At 43.1% G+C, this 15,460-nt stretch overlaps 1 protein-coding gene across 1 annotated transcript in view; it reads left to right on the forward strand.

Annotated features, from left to right (window-relative positions):
* The first annotated feature begins 2,302 nt into the window (after positions 1–2,302).
* The window catches only part of FSCN2 (fascin actin-bundling protein 2, retinal), a 34,576-nt gene continuing 21,418 nt past the window's right edge, over positions 2,303–15,460 (forward strand). Inside the window, exon 1 of the mRNA XM_077253377.1 lies at positions 2,303–3,435. Within this exon, the coding sequence (XP_077109492.1) occupies positions 2,610–3,435 (826 nt within the window). The 5' untranslated portion in view covers positions 2,303–2,609. The remainder of the gene's footprint in view (positions 3,436–15,460) is intronic.

Raw genomic sequence — 15,460 nt, forward strand, 5'->3', positions numbered from 1 at the left:
AAAGTGGAAAATGAAGTTATAGGCTGATCCAACTTCAGTGGAAATGCCTCAAGACAAGGAAATGATGCTCAGTAGTGTGTGTGGCCTCCACGTGCATGTATGATCTCCCTACAATGCCTGGGCATGCTCCTGCTGAAGCGGCGGATGGTCTCCAGTCTGCGGTGCAACGTGACGTTGGTGGATGGTGTGAGACATGATGTCCCAGATGTGTTCAATTGGATTCAGGTCTGTGGAACAGGCGGGCCAGTCCATACCTTCAATGCCTTCATCTTGCAGGAACTGCTGACATACTCCAGCCATATGAGGTCTGGCATTGTCCTGCATTAGGAGGAACCCAGGGCCAACCTAACCAGCATATGGTCTCACAAGGGGTCTGAGGATCTCATCTCAGTACCTAATGGCAGTCAGGCTACCTTTGGTGAGCACATGGAGGGCTGTGCTGCCCTCCAAAGAAATGCCACCCAACACCATTACTGACCCACTGCCAAACCGGTCATGATGAAAGATGTTGCAGGCAGCAGATCGCTCTCCACGGCATCTCCAGACTCTGTCACGTGTGTCACATGTGCTCAGTGTGAACCTGCTTTCATATGTGAAGAATACAGGGCGCCAGTGGCGAATTTGCCAATCCTGGTGTTCTGTGGTAAATGCCAAGCGTCCTGCACAGTGTTGGGCTGTGAGCACAACCCCCATCTGTGGACGTCAGGCACTCAGATCATCCTCATGGAGTCGGTTTCTAACCGTTTGTGCAGACACCTGCACATTTGTGGCCTGCTGGAGGTCATTTTGCAGGGCTCTGGCAGTGCTCCTCCTGTTCCTCCTTGCTCAAAGGCTGAGGTAGCGGTCCTGCTGCTGGGTTGTTGCCCTCCTATGGCCCCCTCTATGTCTCCTGGTGTACTGGCCTGTCTCCTGGTAGCGCCTCCAGACTCTGGACACTACGCTGGCAGACACAGCAAACCTTCTTGCCACGGCTCACATTGATGTGCCATCCTGGATGAGCTGCACTACCTGAGCCACTTGTATGGGTTGTAGAGTCCGTCTCATGCTACCATGAGTGTGAAAGCACAACCAGCATTCAAAAGTGACCAAAACATCAGCCAGAAAGCATTGGTACTGAGATGTGGTATGTGGTCCCCACTGTTGTCTATTCCATTTGCACAACAGCATGTGAAATTGATTGTCAAACAGTGTTGCTTCCTAAGTGGACAGTTTGATTTAACAGAAGTCTGATTTACTTGGAGTTATATTCTGTTGTTTAAGTGTTCCCTTTATTTTTTTGAGCAGTGTATATGTGGATGTCCTGACTTTACCCCAACAGCAGATGTCGGAAGGGAAAGACGGATTAGACTGTTGGATCTTAGCATGTCCGATCCTTTTGTTCTCGGGGAAGATAAGCCTTTGTCAGTGGTGTCTGGTAGCATCTTGCTTCCCTCTCCCCATTCAGAATACAGGTACGCTCAGCTATGAGCACTTGACTTCCACTAAGGGTGCAATATAAGATTCAGAAAATGACCTTGAAAAAGTCTTGAGTCCATGAGCTTTTACGGCTGTAACTAAGTCGTACATGTTGTTTTGCATCTCACTTGTTATTCACGTGTACCGATTGGAGATGATGCTGGCGTGCAGCGTTCACTGTTGTTCAGGCATATTCACCTTAGCCCAGGTACGAGTATATAGAAGTGACTATAGACAGATGGAGGCAAACACAGTGGGGAGCCATAGGAAGCCTAAACGGATTAAACGTGGAAAAAAATATCAGGATAATGGTTAAGCAGATTATACTGTGGGCTCCGAACGGGGAACCAGGAGGTGACCTACACGAATGCTGCAGGAATCAGAGACGCAGGTAATATTAGCCAGGTGTAAAAAGTAAAAGATACAGACAGAATTCAGCCGATGAGGAGGAGGGAGGGGATTAGGTTACCTGACTCTTTTTTTTCCACCTGTACCATTTTAGTCAGAGGAAGGACACAGGGAGTCAGGAAGAATTTTTTTTATTATTATTATTATGGTCAGCAATGGAAGACTAAATTAAGACATCTTCCCGAAGAGAAAGAAGCTTTCGATGGAGGAATGGAAGAGCTTCTGCCTAAGCGGAGAGAAAGTGTTCACTCAGCTGAGTTGAATATTTGAAAAGCAACTCAACAAAAGGAGCATTGTTTCCCGATATACAGGCCCTTTGTGGTTTATGCAATAGCCCCACTATTGGTTACTGGCAGCTCGCGGTTCATTGAAAACCAGGGACATCGCTTTTGTAATTCTAGATGTGGCCAATTAAACAGGCTGCAGCAAACACTTGGCTGAGCAGTCTGTGTCCTAAGCTTAATATGTGAAGAGGAAAGTCCAGCTTCTCTGCATCCAGTCTGGGAGGGAGATGGCGATGTGCAGATTATAGGAAGGCGGCCGACGCAGCCCAAAGTACGGGCAACTGGACGAGGATCACAACCGCGTCACTGGGTGTTAAGTTGAGGTGCTTCTAAGTTCACTCATTTTAATCCAGATCTCTCAGGGCTGCTTGCTAAGTGCCTACCTTTTGCGTTCAGACTGCTGGTAACACGAGACACTTTCGCTTAGGAATCTACAAGATATTTTGAAAGACCGAGAAAAAAATGCCAACCAATGGGATACACCAAATTCTGAAAATACAGTTTGGCTTGATAAATTGTGATAACAAGTATCTGACTGCAGAAGCTTTTGGCTTCAAAGTTTATGCCTCTGCTCCAAGCCTGAAGAAAAAGCAGATATGGACTTTAGAGCAGGATGAGGTGGACAGTTCAGTGGTCTACCTCAAAAGCCACCACCTGGCAAGATATCTGTCCGCTGACAAAGATGGGAATGTTTCATGTGAGTCTGAAAAGCCAGAGGGAGATTGTCGTTTTACCATAACTGCCCAGTCTGATGGCAGATGGGCCCTTCAGTCAGATATACACAAGAGGTTCTTTGGAGGTTCAGAAGACAAGCTGTCATGTTTTGCCCAAACCATCACGGAGACAGAGCTCTGGGCAGTGCATCTGGCCATTCATCCACAGGCTAACTTACTCAGCGTCAGCAGGAGAAGGTACGCACATTTGAGCCCTCAAGAAGATGAAATTTCCACAGACAGTAATATACCATGGGGTGTGGACTCACTCATCACCCTGGTGTTTCAGGATAAAAAGTACTGCTTGAAAACTTGTGACAACAGGTACCTACGTAATGATGGAAAGTTGGTTAAAGATCCTGATAATGGCACAGGCTATACTTTGGAGTTTAAGGGTGGAAAGTTGGCATTCAAAGATTGTAGTGGGAAGTACTTGACACCCATGGGGCCTACAGGAACACTGAAATCTGGGCGGAGCTCCAAACCTGGCAAAGATGAACTTTTTGATCTTGAAGAAAGTCATCCCCAGGTTGTCTTCATGGCCTCCAACAAAAGATACATCTCAATCAGACAAGGTAATCTCCTAAAATCTTCATGTCATTTACCGTACCTTTGTGAAGTCATTGGTCAATATATCAGTGTACCCTTCCTTGGTGAAATGCTGATTTGTGTGCCCTTATATTATTGTATGGTAACCAATTAGTTAATGGAATTTCACACTGAAATTTTAGAACTGAATCTTAAGTGGATTTTTAATGTAAGATGTCTGGTGCATATAGAAGGCACATAAGAACTAGAGGGAAACTTATCAAGTCCAAGTGGTGACAGATTTATAAAATATCACAAAACATTCTAGAAATGTAAAAAATATTGATAAATTACATTTCTCTCCCAAAGTGGTTTTAGAAAGACAAGCTCAAATTGGTAGAGGTTGGCAATGGCTCTCTTTTGGATGCATTCCTGTCTATATTTCAGACATCCCAAATGCGAAAATCCACCTCAGTTAGCTGGATATGGTGTCATGCCAATGATGTTTAGATGTTGATCTTCTTTCAGTATTTTTTTTTAAGATCCTTCATAATGTAACCTTCTAAATTATGAGATTCTTGTTCCTTAAAAATGTGTGGATCCAAAATATCTATTTACGATATACAAATAAGAAAGATAGGAGTCTGGCAGCTGGGACACCAGATCGAGTCGATCTTGGTCACAGCTTGGTTGAGTTGGCCAAGATGTGGTCATACTGACTTTTGAGTCTCCTGTGCAGGATACGTGATTCCTACCATCTATTTTGAATCCCAAAGTTTCTCATTTATATTACAGTAATGCAAGTGATGAGGGTAAAATAACCAAAAAGAGGCAAAATGTAGTGGAGGTAATACTAATTGTATCATTGTATAGTATCTTAGCAGCAATAATCAATGGTTTGCACAGTTCTATGGGCAGCTTGTTTGTCTATGCACTTGTTCAAGAATATAGAATTTCTGGCAACTAGATCAAGGTATTACTTAGGTAATTAAATCCTGTAGACGGATGATCTAAATACACTAATATATTTTTTTTTGTGGGGAAGTACAGGTCCACTTTAAAGAGGGAGGGTAGGTGTAACAATCATAACAATACACATTTGCCACATAGGGATGCTGAGAAACTAATCCATGTGAATGCTGTAATATTGGTAATATCTTGATGGAGAACATCTCAAGGACTAGTGTTTTTTGGGGGGATCTTATGGATCTTTTGTACATTTCCATAGATCGAGTGAGTCATAATAAGGTGAAACATTCCACATCCTTTCCATGGATATTTATAGCTAAGGGCGCTGGTGGCCCTCCCATTAGAATAATTATTATCCTCCTTTGTGGATATACAAGTGCCACGTGTGCCCAGTCTGCTGAAAAGCAAGTCCACCTACATAGAAAAGTCACACTGTATGGTCTGGAGCACGTTACTGCAGACGATGCTCCTATAACTAATGGAAGTGTCAAGTACTGACAACACACTAAGAGAAAAAACACTTCTGGGGCCAATAGCAGGTTTCACTTCCCTTTTCTAAAGGTGGAGGGTAAGGTGCTTCTTCTCCAAAAAACAGTTGGATATAATTCTTTCTGTTGTATCTGTATAAGTTTTTTTTTTTAAATGGTTTCCAATTTCTGGTTTAGAAAAAACATTTTCACACACCCTTGGAAATTAATAGAGGAGTCCCATTTTGTGTGAAGAAGAGTTTATCTCTCTCTGGTGGACCTGATATGTCTGCGACCTGAATGGGCACTATGTTCATTTCCCCTGTGGTGGTGCTGCATGGATATTGAACACTTGTTACAGGGTCCTCCTAAAAATTACTGGACTAACTGTGATCAACCTATTATATGGGAATAATAAAATACTGTAATAAGTGAAAAACTGTCCCCAGATTTCACTATAAAGTAAGTGTATCAGTATTAAGCAAAGCTCATTGACCTGACAAGACTGGTGTACTTACTTTGAAAATCCATGGCAGAATAGCTTTATAATTATAATCCATTTCAAAAGTCTACCTGCCTAGATTGACTTATAAAATGCTAAAATTTGGCATCAGGATTAAACAGCCATTCTGATATGGATTTTCAAAGTAAGGACACCAGTCTCATCAGGGCTAAGCGTTCATATTCAATAACGTATGCAGTTTGTTTTGTGAAATCTGGTGACCAATCTGTTCTCAGGTGGTCATGTCAGCCTCCAGTAGTCTCTGACTAGTATTAGCGTGCGTTCACACGTTGCAACAGTGGTGCAAAATTTCAGCATTGTTTTCCAATACGGCAGTAAAAATGCATTGTACTTTTGCGACAGTATTCAAAATCGTGTTAAAATGAAATAGTTTTTACAGCAATTTTTTTCACCAGAATGGCGGCACAAACTGATGTTTTTCCTCAATTCGGTGAGATTGTGGTAAAAACAACGGTTTTACAGCAATTTCAAATTTAATGGTAACAACAATGCAATTTGCTACAATTCTGAAGCTTCTGCAAAAATGCATTGTTTTAGCTGCAATGTGGTTAACGCAGCCAAAAACAGCTAACCGCAATTGTGGGAGCAGTGTGGCTGCAAATGTTATATAGATTTGTTTCCTATTTCAAGCTGGAAAACCAATTGCCATTTAATAATATTTCAATTAGATTCTCTCATATCTCGTTTCCGCCTGTACGCTCTTAGCCGGTGTGCAGCTTACGGCTGTAGCTACGTGAGCGTGCTAGATGGACTGTATATCTGTAGAAAACCAGTGATGGAGTAAGTCGGCACACATCTCCAAATATTTCTATGCTACCGATTATTAACTGCTGTCGGCACAGACGGCAGTGATTTACATGGCTCGGGGGTGGCAATGACACCATATAATCACCATGTACTGGAATTCTCCCCAGGCTGCACATATCACTGTCGACTATGTGGACAGCAGAGATGTCTGGAGAGAGAAGGACGTTCACTACTGAGAGTCCGCTGGTGTAAAAAAAATAAAACAATTTTCAGTCTTTTGAAAGTAGAAAATAAATCAAGGATTTAGTTAAAGTCAAAGAAAGCAGTGGGATCCAGCATTTTTCACACCCAATAACTTCAAGAACAGAAGAGTCCATTCATGGCCACTCTCCATAGAAATTATTGGGAGTTAGAGAAAATGACATGAGTCACAGAGAAGATGAACAATTTTGTGCCGTGGTACAGTGGTTTATACTTGTGAGAATATTATTTCTGACTTGTGATTCTTTGGCTGACACTTATGAGACTATAACAGACATTGGAGTTATAAATGGTGGGGCCACCATTAATGGACCTATGGGATCACTATTTTTTTTTTATTTGTATGTTCGTTCTGGCTAGCAAAAAGTTCTATCCAACATTTTTGGGGTAAAAAAATGAAACTTATTAGGGTGCTGACTGGCACTGTGATTGGCACATTGGAAGCACCGCATGCAAGATGACCATCAATGCCGCTGCATATTAACTTCAAACTCAGAGGTCTCCATGATTGACTGGTTTCTAAGACGAATACAAAAAAACATCAAGTTAAGGGCATTCATATCATGGAGGCATCCTATCTGTTCACTGTGGACCCAGCAGAGCAGAAGTCCTCAGCCTATGTTGGGAGGCACATGTGACTCGTGTGCTCATGTTGTGTAGCTCGCTCTGTGAGCTTCGTGCAGTAGCACCAGGTCTAGCAAACAGCTATGAAGAGTATGTCTCCAGATGGTGACTTTTGTGAGTAGCCCCAAACAGAAGAGAAAATCTGAATGCACATATGCTGGCCTTGGGGGTGCAGAGATAAATTAAGTATGGCAAGCTGAAGATAGGATTATGCTGCCAGTTGGAGGAAATGGATGTGATAGTGTGGTGGGAGTGCTTGATGCAAGAATACCAAAAGGGAGTAAGGTGGGAACTCGTGTATGCACGTATAGTGCGTCAGTGTGACCTCTGTAGGAAAGCTTTGGTTGACATACCTATGATGAAGGCTATGGGTGTCACTACTTTGATGGGTTCGGGAGCAGGATGTCACCCACTCTTTCAGAGCTGAATGTGGCTCTCCAAGAAAGAAAGGTTGGGGCCCACTGTTGTAGAAGATAGACCAAGTTCGGCTTGATCCATCCCTACCCTCCATGGTCGGTGGGATCGAGTACAAGGATTCCTTTTGTCCAAAGAAACATAAAATTACCAAATAATTTAGAATGAAGTCACATGAGTAAAATGAAAACCAGCCCAGCCTTCTTATTCGGTCATGTGAACCAACGCTGGAACTTTTTTTCATCTCACAAGCAGTATACGTCTTACTCTGTCCACAGAAAATCTTAATTTGCAAAGTGACCACATATCCAAGACCCTTTCTTCTACAAGGGATGGGACGGCAGGAGATTCAAGAGCCAGGTCATCCATTGGCTTTGGTTCAGAAGGGAGTCTGATTTTGATTGGGGTATTTGATGCCATCTTCTTTTACCTGGACAGTCCATAATGTATGTATATATATATATATATATGTACATATATATATATATATATATATATATATATACACTGCTCAAAAAAAAGGGAACACTTAAACAACAGAATATAACTCCAAGTAAATCAGACTTTTGTGAAATCAAACTGTCCACTTAGGAAGCAACACTGTTTAACAATTAATTTCCCATGCTGTTGTGCAAGTGGAATAGACAACAGATGGAAATAATTGGCAATTATCAAGACACACTCAATAAAGGAGTGGTTCTGCAGGTGGGGACCACAGACCACATCTCAGTACCAATGCTTTCTGGCTGATGTTTTGGTCACTTTTGAATGTTGGTTGTGCTTTCACACTCGTGGTAGCACGAGACGGACTCTACAACCCACACAAGTGGCTCAGGTAGAGCAGCTCATCCAGGATGGCACATCAATGCGCGCTGTGACAAGAAGGTTTGTAGCGTACTGGCCAGAGGCTGGAGGTGCTACCAGGAGACAGGCCAGTACACCAGGAGACATGGAGGGGGCCATAGGAGGGCAACAACCCAGCAGCAGGACCGCTACCTCTACCTTTGTGCAAGGAGGAACAGGAGGAGCACTGCCAGAGCCCTGCAAAATGACCTCCAGCAGGTCACAAATGTGTATGTGTCTGCACAAATGGTTAGAAACCGACTCCATGAGGATGGTCTGAGTGCCTGACGTCCACAGATGGGGGTTGTGCTCACAGCCCAACACCATGCAGGACGAATGGCATTTGCCACTGAACAACAGGATTGGCAAATTCGCCACTGGCGCTCTGTGCTCTTCACAGATGAAAGCAGGTTCAGACTGAGCACATGTGACAGATGTGACAGAGTCTGGAGACGCCATGGAGAGCAATCTGCTGCCTGCAACATTCTTCAGCATGACCGGTTTGGCAATGGGTCAGTAATGGTGTGGGGTGGCATTTCTTTGGAGGGCCGCACAGCCCTCCATATGCTCGCCAGAGGTAGCCTGACTGCCATTAGGTACTGAGAAAAGATGCTCAGACCCCTTGTGAGACCATATGCTGGTGCGGTTGGCCCTGGGTTCCTCCTAATGCAGGACAATGCCAGACCTTATGTGTCTGGAGTTTGTCAGCAGTTCCTGCAAGATGAAGGCATTGAAGCAATGGACTGGCCCGCCTGTTCCCCAGACCTGAATCCGATTGAACACATCTGGGACATCATGTCTCGCACCATCCACCAACGTCATGTTGCACCACAGACTGTCCAGGAGTTGGCGGATGCTTTAATCCAGGTCTGGGAGGAGATCCCTCAGGAGACCATCCGCTGCCTCATCAGGAGCATGCCCAGGCATTGTAGGGAGGTCATATAGGCACGTGGAGGCAACACACACAACTGAACATTATTTCCTTGTCATGAGGTATTTCCACTGAAGTTAGATCAGCCTGTAATTTGATTTTCCACTGTGATTTTGAGTATCAGTCCAAATTCAGACCTCCATGGGATATTAATTTTGATTTACATTGATAATTTTTATGTTTATTGAATATGAAATATTTAATTCAGTGATATATAGGATGTGGCATTTTAGTGTTCCCTTTATTTTTTTGAGCAGTATATATATATTATATATACTGATGGATTCTAGACACTTGGGAGAGGTCATTGTCCTGGGATATGACCAGGTCCACTGTGCATAGTACTTAGCCTTTTAGGCATTGTTACTCATTGCTAATTTCTCCCATCAATCTGCGGAAATGATATAATTAGAGGATGATGAGTGATTATAATGATGACTGTGCAGTTTATTGGCCAGGGAGCCTTTCATCTTAAGAGATACTTATTACAGGACACATATGTATGTTACCCGGGTTATGTTACTCAGATAATATGAATATATAAGATTTATTCATCACACTCCTGATTTAATCATGCAAGAGCAATAAGGCTCAATTATGGATAAAGAAGTTTCCTCTAACTGTGACCAATAAAAACGTCCCCATTGGAAATAGCTAAACCAGGAGTCCACCAAAGATTGCATACATATAAGCAGCTTTATGAAGGCTAGCCATAGACATGACCATTACCAAACTATCATCACCTTGCGTCAGTAATGATAAATGATGTTCATCCTCATTCTCCTGGTTTATGACCAGTGTGATGCTTAGATAGACTAGTATGGTGAAGGGGTGAATGTAGCTTTACATAAGAATGCATTTTTTTTTATTCAAGGTCTACTGGAATCTTAGAAAAGTGCCCCTCAGGTTAGCGCCGAAACAGCAAACATCTGATTTTTCCAGCACAAACTACACCAAGCCAGACATTTCATCTGCATATATTGGGTCTGCGTATATTGAGGTTGGTTCCAAGTGGGAGACCCCTCTCTATGGTGTGGTGTCCATATGTCCCAAAAGGGAAAGGGGTTGACTGATGCGTAAGACCAAATTAGAAACAACTAAATGGGATATTAATTGTACAGCTTAATGAACTGGTCACTCGTACTGATGACATTTTCTTTAAAGGTGTAGGCAACAATGCCATCCTTCACTGACAGCAAGCAGACAGATATCTTGAAAAGAGGGACAAATCGAAACACAAGTAAAATAGACAGAGGCCGAACTTGAAGTTCCTGGACTCCACTGAAAAATCTGTAACATGGCCCCCATATACTGTCCTACTTATTGAATTGGGGCTCATGGACCACCTCAGGCACCAGAACCAGGGTGTCAGCTCTGCACATCTTATAGCTATGCCCCTGATTTTAGTTACAGAACTTTTAATATATTAGGCTTTATTTATAATTTATGACCCCTTTATGTTTCCCGAAGGGTACAGGGCTTGTTGAGCATCTATGAGCAACGAATGAGCTCTTTAGACAGTCATTGTTTCAGCTGAAGCCTAAAGTGTAAGATGATGCTCGGAGCCGTGGCCACAAGTAACACAACTCTTGTTTGGTCACATCTGATACCCTGTCAAAAGCAACTTACAGTAACCAAGTCAACAGGTCAACTCCATCCTAGTAATGTCCTGAACAGCTGAAGCCAACACAACTAAAGCTTCCCATGCACACCACGTAGACCTTCACAGTCAAGTCTGACTTTTATTAAGTGATAGAAAAAATTATATGCACAGATTCTTACAAACTAGTAGCAAAGAGGGCTGGTCCCTGTCTCTCCAAGGGACAAAAAGCGACCACATAGTTTGCCTATATAGCAGATACTCTTATTTCTCAGGCTACTGAAACCTTCCCACTACTGGAGAAATACATCCTGAGTCCAGAGGGTGGAGTCGCTGATTGATTGACACCCTTTTCTCTACACTGGAGACGGCTGTCAGTGATCAAGTGAGACCGCCAACAAGATCAAGTGTTATATCTCTCTCAAATGCTCTCAAAAAGCTAAAGAGTCACATCCAACTCATTTCCCAGAGTCCGAATTTCTGTTTAAATAAATGGATGTAAATGTTCATCATTTACCCATCAGAGAACAACTAATAAGAAAAGCTCCCAAGATACACACAATCAGTAAGACTGGTGGATTTTCTCTTTATTAAAACCTTCATTTCAATTCCACACGAGGTTGTATATGGTTATTATTATCATTTATTTATATAGCACCATTGATTCCATGTGTAATAATTATAGGGGATAACTCAGGAGACTCTTTGCGTGGAACAAGACAACTACAGGACACAGTTTTATAAGTGGTAAAGTCTATATTATCACACGGTGATTCAAACAGGTGCAGAGAGAAACTCAAGTCCACAAGACTTGGTGCAAATAATAAACGCAGCTTAGCAGTCTATAGGAAACTTCAGAGGAAAATGCAATCAAGCAGAAAGTCTATGAAGCACAGTTATTCTTGAGGATACTTGACACGAATAAATCCTTGTCTTAGTCCAGGCACAGATAGATATGCTTATTAGGCAGTTCAAATCATATCTTAGCTCAACCAGGGAGGCCTGGTTAATAGTCTCAGGTTATTGCAAAGCAGAAACAGCTTACATGTCCAGCAAATGCAGATGGAAGTAAACACGAACACCAGATGAAGGAGGATTACTGGAAACTTGTGTATGCAGCAGGAACTCAGAGCTGAGTAGCAGGATCACCACACAGGTTCACAGGAGCAGGTGTATAGCCAGGGAGTAGCTAGTCGTAGCTAGTAGTAGTCAGAGGTCAGGAGCTGGATGCAAGGCAGAATTCTCTAGCACAGACTGAAGGCTGGGGTGGAGTTTTATAGCAGGAAGACACAGTGCACATGAGACCAAAGACGCCATCTTGGAAAAGGGCAGTAATGCACAAAAGGTAAAAAATGTTCAGAGTCCTGACACCATGGTGCTGTACATGAGAAGGGGTTACATACAAATTACAGATATCACTTACAGTAAGCAAACTAACAATTACAGACTGATACAGAGGGGCAAGGACCCTGCCCTTGCGGGCTTACATTCTAGAGGATGCTGGGGAAGGAGACAATAGGTTGAGGGTTGCAGGAGCTCCGGTGTTGGTGAGGAGGTAGCTTCGGTAGTGGTGAGGAGGCAGCAGGGTCAGTGCAGGCTGTAGGCTTTCCTGAAGAGGTGGGTTTTCAGGTTCCGTCTGAAGGATCCGAATGTGGTTGATAGTTGGACGTGTTGGGGCAAAGAATTCCAGAGGATGGGGTATAATCAGGAGAAGTCTTGAAGGCGTTTGGGTGAGGAGCGAATAAGTGTGGAGGAGAGAAGGGGGTCTTGGGAGGACCGGAGATTACGCGAGGGAAGATATCGGGAGATTAGTTCAGAGATATATGGAGGTGACAGGTTATGGATGGCTTTGTAGGTCAGTATTAGTCATTTGAACTGGATACGCTGAGGGAATGGGAGCCAGTGAAGAGATTTGCAGAGGGGGAAAGCAGGGGAGTAGCAAGGAGAGAGATGAATTAGTCAGGCAGCAGAGTTAAGGATGGACTGGAGAGGTGCAAGGATGTTAGCAGGGAGGCCACAGAAAAGGATGTTGCAGTAGTCAAGGCGGGAGATGATGAGGGCATGCACAAGCATTATAGGAGATTGACGGTTGAGGAAAGGTCAGATTCTGGAGATATTTTTGAGCTGGAGGCGACAGGAGGTGGAAAGAGCTTGGATGTGGGGTTTGAAGGACAGGGCAGAGTCAAGGGTTACTCCGATGCAGCGGACTTTCAGTACGGGGAAAAGTGTGATGTCGTTAATTGCGATAGATAGGTCAGGTAAGGAACATGGTTCCAGAAATTTACAGTGTGGAAGTCACTACCTACTTGTGATCTCCAAATGAGTTCTGTCCTTAGGTAATTTTCATTAAAGAGGTCATAAGAAAAGACGAAAACTCCCAGCAGGACTGGTTGGCCCTCTTTACCATAGTTTTCATTTAAGTGTTACAGAAGGTTGTACATGGTGCCTAGTGGAGAGAGTCACTATCTATCTCAAAGGGGGTTGCTGTCCATTGTCCCTTTCCATTTAGCAACTGAGGTTATAAATCTGCAGATTGCTTCATGTTTTTGATGCCCCTTAATACTGTGTTAAATCTCAGTTGTCTCCTATCACATAAGGGAATCAGTGGGGGACATTTTTTTCCAAAGTTCTGCAGGTTTTTTTTTCAAATTCTACCAGTGTCATTTCAATGAGGTGTAGGTCAAATATGACAACCTTCAGAACTGTAGTCTGGTCTCCTGGCCACTTTCTCAGATTACAAGTTCACAAGTGCATGCGATTACTTGGTGTCTTTTCCTTCTTCACTGTTATCAAAGTGAGGTCACTCCCATTTTTAGGCCACAGACTCAGAGACACTTTCACTTTGCCAGAATGGCCATGTCCACCACACAAAAGAAATAAATAGAATGTAGATCTATGGTGATATTATTAAAGAAAAAGGTGCTGGCAGGGATGTACCTAGATAATCAGCCTAGAACACAATCCCATGAAATATAGGTAACTATAGATAAAATATCAATTTGTAAGTCTGGAGAGCATTGCATTATTGGGACATAAAGGGGCTGTACGGTAAAAATAAGTTATCAACCATCTATAAGATAGGTGATAATTTGTTGATCGGTGGTGGCACAACTGTTCGGACCAGCAGCGATTGGCAAAATGGGGAACTTTTATCCCTGTAAGAATGGAGTGGCAGTGTGCACGTGCGACCTGCGCTCCATTTATTCCCTACAGGGATTATAGTTCCCTGTTGTGGATAAAATTTCCCCAATCTGACTATCGGTGTGGGTCCCAGAAGTGAGACATCCATTGATCAGCATGTTATCACCTACCCTGACGGTAGAAATCAGTAGTAAGAAGACTGGCACAATTGTGTGGTGATTTAAAGCAGGACGCCATCCCTATCACAAGCACCGCAATAGATTGGAGTGCCAACTGGATTCTTTTTGTGAACTCTATCTGCAAGATAGGTGTTAACTTGAATTAACCGGACAACCCCTTCCCTTTAAGGCTCTCATAGATGTTAGATGAAAGTCAGTTGCCGATTTTGGAAGGACCGCCTGATGAATACGTAAGTCTGCTCTCCAAACTGTTCCTAGACAGGTGATGTTGGTGGAGAGAAGGATCGGGCAGCTGGAATTTCAATACTCAATCCTTTGGGTTTTTTTCAGGGAAGAAAATCTATTGCCAGCAGCTTTCTGCTCTCACCCCATTGAAAACGTGAATGCTCAGCCGAGGGCTTGTGTGTATGGGGAGTCGGGAGATGATGGCTGTCTGCTGATTGAAATCTTTGAGCTGGCCACACAACTGACCATCTAATGTGTACAGAGGTGTCCCGTGACATCTGCTATTGGGATTAAAAAGAGTCTGGCAATGGCTTGTACCCTTCTCCCCATTCAGAACATACAGACACTTAGTCGGGCGCTTAACCCATAGCTATTTCCAATGTTTGGCGAGCTTTACGATAGACCATCAATGGGGGTCCAACCAAGTACGCTTAGCTGCAGCCCTTAGCACAACACCACCTATACGCATTGTACTGTGTTGATAAAATCAATGAAGGTGAGGCAACTGCATACAACCCCTTCAATATGAGTTCTGGCATATTACACATGGACTGACCAACATCTCTGAGATTCTCTGTCTATTGTTCAAAACATCTTATGCGATCGAAATTGGACAGAAATGATATTTTCCTTAAATCAGTGTAAGAAAGGACCATTGTATTGGCTCAGGAAATGCTGAGACCGTCTCCTCCGCCTATTAATAATTCAAGAACTGCTCTCATATATTGTACGGTTTCTCCTCTCAGTGATGACAGCTTTGGTCAGGCAAATACTCAGACACTTTCCTCATGTAACATGGACAATTTTAGTATTCAGTCATTGTCTGTCCTTCAAGATCCACCGAAGAGATCCCCCTAGCCAGCTACTTGATCGTCTCGCTTGTGGTTTAGTTGCATGGAATTGATAATATTTCTGGAATGAAAATAAATTATGAGGAATCATGTTGAGCTTGTGCTTTTACACAACAGCCAATTTGAAAAAGGAAAGCTGCAGTGTAAAGCACGGAGGAAGGATGGATCATTAGCCTGAGATTTGAATGATAGAGAAGAACTATGTCAAGCTTTCATTAAAAAATACAACTGATCCAGAGTAACTTATAATGTCCTAACCATAATAGTGAGGTGATAATAAATTGACAACATTGCAGT

Source organism: Ranitomeya variabilis, chromosome 4 (genome assembly GCF_051348905.1).
Source record: "Ranitomeya variabilis isolate aRanVar5 chromosome 4, aRanVar5.hap1, whole genome shotgun sequence".
Taxonomy (NCBI): Eukaryota; Metazoa; Chordata; class Amphibia; order Anura; family Dendrobatidae; genus Ranitomeya; species Ranitomeya variabilis.